Source organism: Arvicola amphibius, chromosome 14 (genome assembly GCF_903992535.2).
Source record: "Arvicola amphibius chromosome 14, mArvAmp1.2, whole genome shotgun sequence".
NCBI classification, from domain to species: Eukaryota; Metazoa; Chordata; class Mammalia; order Rodentia; family Cricetidae; genus Arvicola; species Arvicola amphibius.
Window position 1 is genome coordinate 50,541,209 of NC_052060.1, and position 8,749 is coordinate 50,549,957.

The window sequence follows — 8,749 nt, forward strand, 5'->3', positions numbered from 1 at the left end:
TCCTGGCTTAATACTTTCAAAGGATTATCAGCACTCTTAGCTGAAGGGTCCTCATATTCTTTATAAAGAGCCTATATAGGGTCAGAGACAAACTACTTCCTTGAGACCCCAAACTTGCCATATACTGTACACAGGCAGTACACTGTAACTAACAACTGGGCAGCAATAGTGGCAAGCCCCTGATCCTGAGGTCAGCCATGTAAACTGCACTCTCATTGAGGATGCAGCCTGGTATTCTTTACTTATCTTAGGGATTCTAAGCAGCAGATCTTTTGGAGAGGCATATATTAGAATTTTACATGTTAAAACTTCACCTCCAATGGTGAGGTAAAACTCAAAAAGCACAGAGACAAAGGAAACACACTTAGATGATCAAGAAAAACTTCTTTTAGCTTTAAAAATATATGCCAGTTGTTCCTTTATTCCATCCATTCCTTCAACAAATATTTAGTCTTTCTTTAAAAATTTAAAATTACATTTTATTTAGTGTATGTGTGCATGCGTACGCACATATGTGGCAGTCAAGAGCACTACTTGTAGCAGTAGGTCCTCTCCTTCTATATGTATGTATATTTACACATACACACACACACACACACACATACACACACACACGCTAGTTACTAACTAGGGTAAGCATTTAGGTTTCCAACAAAACAGGCAAAGTTTCTGTTCTTAAGAATCTAACATTTTTGTAGGGAAGAAACAAAACTTAAATAATCAGAGCATAAGCATTGCAAAGGGTTAAAGATGCTCAACAGAAAACCAACACAGGCAACTATACTTTTTTCTGAATGACGTAATAAATGTAAGTAGAGAGGAACAGCTATTGAAGAGGAGAAAACAGGAGAATCGGGGACATCTTCACTGAGGAAGAAATGAGCCTGGAAGAAGCAGGGTGCCAGCCTGGGAGAGGAGTTTAGAGATGGCATCGATGAGGAAGGAGCAGCTTACTTGCCATGTTTATACATATCGAATATTAATTTCCTTAGAGAAATCTGTTGTAACTAAGACTAGATTTTCAAAGAATAGATTAATAACAGAAGTCAACATCATGAATTTAAACATCATTATCTATTAGGCCAGTCTTTGTGTGAGGTACTCTTCTAGTAAGTTTGGTCTGTTACAAGGTAGAACTAACTGAAACATATTATCTAAGGGTGAGAAAAATACAGCCCCTCCCTGTCTAGTATGCAAAATCTCAGTTTTGTCTAACATGTTTAGAAACACTAGATTTATAGGTACAGATTAGAAACTATTATAATTTATCAAAACAAGTTAGTATTCAGGCAAGTTTGGGACAGTATTTCAAAGCTAATGATTAGAAAGTCAGTTATTTGGGAAAAAATACTTCATAAATCTCAGTCTAGTAGGCCTGTTGGCTTATTATTATTTTTTTTATATTTTGGTCTTAAAAATATAGTGAGAATATAAGAGAGCAAAGATGATATTTCTAACAAGTCATATATTTGCTATGGACTTAGAGTCTTCAAAGAAACAAGAAAAAAGCAAACTTTATATAACTTATAAATAAATATACAACTGTGACACCTAATCATGGTTGTCAACTTCATATACCTGGTTTAAAAAAAAAAAAACCAAAGGAGGAACTCCCTCCATCAGATTGGCCTGTAGGCATGTCTGTGGGGCATTTTCTTGTGAACCTGAGGTAGGGGGACCCACTATGGGCAGAGTCATCTGTAGGCAGGTGGACCTGGTCTCTTCCGTGGGTTCCTGCCTTGGCTTCCCTTGCTGGTGGACTGTGAACTCTAAGACTAATAAACCCTTTCTTTCCGAGTTGGTTTTGATTATGTCTTTATCACAGCGACAGAAAGCAAACTTGAACAGTGACTCATATATAGTAAGACTCTACAAAAATAAAAACTTTTACTTTAGTGAGCAGACAATGGACAAAACAAACCCTCAAAGACAGTAAGAGTAACCTCCTCATGGATAAAGGGCAGGATACCCTAAGAGTCTAAATGTGGAAACTCCTAGAAAACAGCTCTGGAGGAAGGCCCACATGAGCAAGGCACTGAAGAACCTGCAAACATTCCCACATTCACATCCAGTTTTCTGTCGTTACTATACTCATATATATGCCTCATATTTCAGTAAACATAGCTTTGTTATTAGTTTTTCAAAAATTTTAACACATTGCTATTATCATCATTATTATTGAGAGGCAGACAGCCATGCATATACACCCAGTCTGGCCTTCAACTTGCTTTTCCTAGCTTACCTTCCTGAGTTCAGGCATTGGGGTATGCGCAACCATGCGTAGCTTATTTCTACAATGATTTTTTTCCCCCAAAGAAGATAATGCATCTTTGTCATGCTTCTGAATTTCCCAAATGTCAGGGCTCAGTTTGTTCAAAAATTCCATATACTAAGGTATGTATCATATTAAAAAAAACTTACAGGATAGGGATAGTAATTCTAGTGAGGAATAAGTTGAGGGTTGGAGTTATTAAACATTTTGTCTGAGGTGTCAGAGTTGGGACTGAATAATTTTATGCTAACCTTAAGAAGTTAATAATCTTCATTTTACTCCCATAATTCAAATATAAAATACCCTGTGCTTCCCCATTTACAGCACTGGAGGTCTATCTTTGCTTCTTATAGGATACTCAGTTAATTACCAAATTAAGGATGGCTTAAATGCTATCATGAATTAAAAAAAAAAAACATGGGAGGGGGCTAGGGCAGATACACAGTAACACTGCTAATGCTGTATTTGTTTCTTTATCAAAATGCAAACTTATAAAAATAGTAATTTCCAAGGATCTTACATTTGGGGGCCCAACTTCTCAAAAACTATAATCTGATGCACAGTTTTTCGTATTATTTCACCTGTAGCACAGAAAAACAGCACGAGTACGTAACATTTAATTCATATATTCTCTCTAAACACTGCTTTAAGGCAGGAACTGTGATGAGTTTGTAACGCTCAGCCACTTATACATCCTATCCTAATATTGTTCTAAGTCAAGACTTATCTACCTGTTTATATACTTGAATAGTTTTGAACTCTTGCTTTTTTAAACAAGAAATTTAATTTCTAATAAAAATGTCTAGGTGACATGAAAGTACCTATAGTAGTTGCCCAGGGAATGGCCCATTTTTTTAACGTCCAATCTGATTTGAAAGGCAACTACTTGGATCTAGAGAAAGCCTGGCTCTCCACTACTCTTCGGCGGCACGGCTCTTAGAACTATTCTTAGCACGAAGCTGGCGCTGGCACTGTACCCGTATCACCACAGCTCAGAGCAGTAACTTGGTTATTGACTAAATGCTGGAATAAAAACCAGGGTTGTGCTGTAAACCACTATGCCAGCATTCTAGCTTTCATGTTTTATTTTAGAAACACCCCCTTTTCCTTAAAAATTTAATTAAAAAACACGGTGGGATGTGTCAAACATACAAAAAAATCTAACAGTATAATGGAAACAGTATAATGAAACTTTGTAAGCCTGTACCCACAATTCAGCTTCAATAACTATCACCGTTCTGCTAATCTACTGTCAACTGTACAGCAAACCCCAAACTGTAAGTTCAACCATAATATTTCAGCATGTGACATTAATAGTTTCAGACAATATAAAAGGAACCTTAATACTAAAGGAGACTTTCTCCATTTTAAATTTTCCCTTTTTAATAAAAAATGGTTGAATCCAAAATCCAGGGGGTCCTTTTCCACACATCTTTTCTCATACTCCAGGGCTATTGTGACAGCCAAAACTGCCAACTAAATCACAAACACAATCAGCCAGTGTGGCCACAGCTCTTTCCCACTGGATCTCCCAGTATCCCTAGGGCCCCAGAGTCTATGCACTTGTTTCTTCTGTCTGAAATACCTTTCTTCCATAACAAAAGCCAAGCAAAACCTCCACATACTGTCTCAGTACTTCACTCAGGTCTTGTCCTCATCCTATGAGAAGAGCATGCCGAATCCCCCACTGCTGCAACACGACAATCACCTCTACGAGCCAGAGCCCGCTATTCCCTTCCATCACCTGCTGTATGTACTGTAGTCTGTGTTCTGTGAGACTCTAAGTTTCACGAGGAGAAACACTTTGTTGATTGTATTAGCTGCTAGTCAATGGTGTTCCTAATACAGAAGTTAAGCATGGAACATGTGCTTGAATAAGACTGAAAATTATTTGCCAGCTCACATATTAGGATACAACTTAAAAACCTTTTTAAATGGTACATGAAACAATGAACAATTAAAATTCATTTGGGAAGTGCAGCTTTTAAGTTTTTCTAGATTTACTTTTTTAAAACTGAGTCTCTCAATAATTTAGGCTGAATTTCATAAATGTGCCCCGTTGAAGCAGAACACATTATGTGTCTGAAACAACCGTATTAAGCTATGGCATTCTGAAAAGTCAAATCTTCATTAAATATCCAGAATACAGGTAAGCAACACTAAACAAAAAATACCGGACTCTGTTCGCCAGTGGAGTCGATCTTGAGTTTAAAAATGTTTTTCTTTCATCTCCCATTTATTTAGCCATACATATCTGGGAAGGACGGTGGATAAAGGATAAAGTATGGCAGCTAGCTTGTCACTCATCACATCGGTTCAGGAAATCAAAAGCAAGATGGAATTAGAATTTCCCATCTCTCTGATTTACTCGCTGTTGATAACAAATGATCTTCAAGGTCTTTTAGGGCCGCATCGTATTGCTAGTCTACACATAAGCCTGCAGTGCTCACTCAGAAAAACCAGCTTCTAGTATTGGAGTAGGCCAGAGGGCAGCAGCTAACAACTAGCCACACAAGTCAAGCAAGCTATTTACATCTCTGAGGCTGCTTCCTTTTATCCAAAGGAGGGTTACCATTGTGTCTCTGGCGCGGTGACAGAGGGTGCAGCGAACATGTTAAATGAACAGCAAACTGCTTGTCACACTATTTTTCATAAGATAGGCGGTCATTAATTGGGGGACTCTCCCATTCTTTTGCCAAGGACAACTCAAGATGATATCAACGGTGTCAATAAAATTGGGGTAAAGGATACAAGAAATGAAGTAACAGAAAGGACGTATAGTTCGGTGTAATTCTGGCACACGGGGCATTACTTTTCTCCTTACAGAAGAGAATGCTGTTGCTACCCTATGTCAGTAACGCAAATACCAGATTGTTTATAACCCGTGTTGTGAAATTGACATCTGTTCATAGATTTTAACTGCGTTTGCATCATGTGTTGGCTGTAAAAAATCCGCCCAAGTTCCCTATTGCCCAAGTTCCCTTCCTTGATTACAGAATAAGGAGACGCAGTGAACTCTCCCCCTCCAAGGGTGCCAGAAGCGTACCAACGTGACTACCGACACAACAACACGAGTCCGGCCCGCATCTCACCCCTGCCCTAGAGCCCATTTGGGGAATGGGTCAGGGCGCCCCTAAGCCCAGGTTTCCTGCGTCCTTGGTGAAGTTGGGGCACCAACAGGGACAGGCGATCTCCATTCCCCCCACGGGCTGCTAAGCTCTGGGACAATCCTTCCAGGGGCGGAGAGGGCTGGTGGGAACAGAGCTGGCAGAGGGGCAGGAAAAGGAAACTCCCTCCTTGGACGAGGCCCGGAGGGCGAGGGCGACCCAAGGGAGGGGTGGGGGTGGCGCAGAGGTGCTCAGCCTGCGCTGGCTCGCCCGCCGGGGCACCGAGGCCTCCGGCCCGGGGTGAGCCCAAGGTGTCTGGGGTGGCGGACGCTCGGGGCCGCGTCCGGGCTCGCCTCGCTCGGCGCCGAGCGGCGGTTGGGTAGAGCGAAGCGGAAACGGCCGGCGGGACCGGGGCGCCAGGCCGCGCCCAGCAGCAGGCCGGGTCGTCGGCGTCGCCCTCCCCTCGGCCTCCCCGGCGCCACCGCCCCGTCCTCAACCGTCGCCGCCGTACCTGCACGGCCCGGCTGAGGAAGGTGCCCGCGTCGGCCGCCAGCTTCTTCACGTTGAAATCCATGATGTTCATGCCGGGCGACAGAGGCGGCGGCGGCGGGACAGAGCCGCCGGCTGGGCTAGCGGGGAGGCGGGGGGCGCCGCGGCGACGGCGGGGCTGGGGCGCCGGGCGACGGCGGGGCGGACGTGGGAGGTGGCGGGAGGCGGCGCCAGCCCCGCGCAGCTGTCGTTTCCTGGGGGGGCGGGGGAGGCGGAGGGTGTGGCGAACCCGACCCGAGAGCGCGCGCCCTCCCGGCCGGCCGCTCTCACGCTGGGCCTGGCGCGTCGCCGAGCAGCCGCCACCGGGATGCAGGGCGCGTCCGTCAGGGAGGACACCCGCCCCGGCCCCGCGGTCCCGCAGCGTGGAGCCGGCTCCCTCCCGGGCGGCTGAAGAAAACCGGCCGCGGGGGCGTGGCCTCGGCGGGGGGGGGGTTCTCGCGGGAACAGCGACCCCTGGCGGGCAGCTGAGGACTCACCGCCGGGCGGAGTCGCTGTAGTGCGCTGGTCCGGGAGGACAGCGACCCCTGGCGGCCGGCTGAGGACTCACCGCCGGGTGGAGTCGCTGTAGTGCACTGGTCCGGGGGGACAGCGACCCCTGGCGGGGATCCAGCTCCTGCCTGAAGCTCTCAGAAGAGCGACCCTGGAGGTCACTAGGGACCAGTCCAGGATCAGAGCATCAGTGGAAGTTCTTCCAAGCGCAGGAGCCTCCTGGGCTGCTGTGCACCCGCCCTGATTCTCCCGGGAGCCTCAGTGAGTATCTCTGACAGGAAAGCATGGGCTAAAGTTCTTTAAGCATAAGTAGAACCGACACTACAGAATCGTTGGCCGCGATTTCCTGCATGTGGCCGGGTGTCCAGGGCTACCTATGGCTTGAGTGGAGACCTTTGTCTTTATTGTCCCCTCCCCTGCTATGGCTTCATTCACTGCCAAGCCTTGAGTCTGTGGTGAAGAGATCGATCCCCTGTGATGGCTTGTGATTGTCTGAGACATGTTTAGAATCATCTAGGCAACAAACAAATCTTTGGGAGATCTGTGAGCGTGTGTCAAAGAGACAATAGGGGAACCAAGATCCTACCCTGCTATGCGTTGTTCTTGAGTTCTTAACTGTATGGCAGGGCCTCAGCCTTCCAATTCCTGGTGCTGAGATAAAGGCGTGAGCCCCCACACTCCGCTAATTTCCTTTCTGTTTTCTGAGACAGGGCCTCATGTAACCCAAGCTGCCTTTAGGTACCCGAGGATGGTTTCAAACTCATCGTCCTCTTTCTGTTTTTTTTTTTTCTTTCTTGTTCTTCCCTCTCTCTCCTTCACTTATGCCAGGGACCGGACCACTGTATATGCTAGGTTCTGCTTTGCAATTCTTATCATGTAGCTTTAATCTTTATGTCTCAAGATGCCTCGGAACCTCTAGGTACCTCATATAGTCTCAACTCGAAAAGCAGATGAAGAGTAAGGCAAAAGTACTTTCTCTATTTGAAATCAAGCATTTCCCTATCCCCCAGCTAGTAAACTTTGATTTTCATATCACTGGCTAGAACTGAGCCATTTAGCCCCTCACAATGGCAGTTCAATCTAATAAATGTAATGTGCCCTGCTAAAAAACGAAGGGCGTTTGTGAGAGAACAGTAGCTCTTATTTTTAACAGTACATATTGTCATCTTGCACAAAATAGAGCTTGTGTTAGCTGAGAAGGAGAGAACAGGACGGGCAGCTATTAGCATTGGCTCTGCTGTCGTTGTACAAGAACTAAAGGAGTCTTATGCTCCCGGGTTTTAGACTGGCTCTATAATTTCAAAGAATCGGGGGGTGGGGGAGGATTCTGAGGATGTAGCCCAGTGGGTAGAATTTTCCAAGCGTACATGTAAGGTCATGGGTTCCATTCCCAACTGAAAGAAAACAAAACTTACCGGAGAAAAGGGGGAGGGGTTTCTGTTAAAACATGCTGGAGCAAACTGTAATTTCTTCTGTTGTCTATCTTTTGACTTGTGATGGTATTTCTAAAATTTGCTATGATACAAACTAGAGTCCCTAGGAAGAGGGGACCTAAATTAAGAATTGCCTCCATCAGAGGGGCCTGTGAACCTGTCTGTGAGGGCATTTTCTTGGTTAATGATGGTGGGAGGGCCCAATCCTCTGTGGATGGTGTTACTTACGGGTGTGTGATTCTAGGCTGTCTATCTGAGCAGGTCAGAGTGAGCAAGCCAGTAAGTAGCTTTTCTCCATGGTTCCTGCCCTGAATTCCTCAGTGACAGACTATGACTGGGACATTTAAGCCAATCAGTCCTGTTCCTCCCCCAAGTTTGGTCAGTGTTTCAGGATCGCAATAGAGAGTAACCAGCTCGTGAAGGGTGAATGCACCACACCTTACTTACTTGTCGAGTTCCTGAATATTTAGAGGTTTTGTTCTAATTTTTAATTTTAAAATTTTGTGTGTATTGATATTTTGCCTACATGAATGTCTGTCCACCACATGTGTACAGTGCCCACAGAGCTGAGAAGAGGGTACTGTATTCCCTAGACATGGAGTTACAGACGGCTATGAGTCTCCATGAGGGTGCTGAAAATGGAAGCTTCCTCCTCTGGGAGAGCAGCCCCCGGCTCTTAACTGCAGTGCCGTCTCTCCACCCTTCTGGTTTTAATTCTTAACAAAACTATCCTACAGTTTGTTTGTTTACTGGCATTTTGAGATAGTGTCTTGCTATGTAGTCCACGCTGGACACAATCATGTGATCCTCCTTCCTCAGTCTCTTGAGTATCGGGATTACAAGCATCCACCGTCAGATCCAGATCTAGTACCTTTCTTCACAAATTCTAGAACACAAAT

General features: G+C 45.1%; 1 protein-coding gene across 2 annotated transcripts in view; it reads right to left on the reverse strand.

Moving 5' to 3' along the window:
- Nucleotides 1-6,072, reverse strand: part of Sh3glb1 (SH3 domain containing GRB2 like, endophilin B1) — a 30,213-nt gene extending 24,141 nt beyond the window's left edge. For both annotated transcript variants that reach the window (XM_038310964.2, XM_038310965.2), the window contains exon 1: nt 5,891-6,072. In XM_038310964.2, the coding sequence (XP_038166892.1) occupies nt 5,891-5,962 (72 nt within the window). In that variant the 5' untranslated portion in view covers nt 5,963-6,072. The remainder of the gene's footprint in view (nt 1-5,890) is intronic.
- Nucleotides 6,073-8,749: the final 2,677 nt, after the last annotated feature.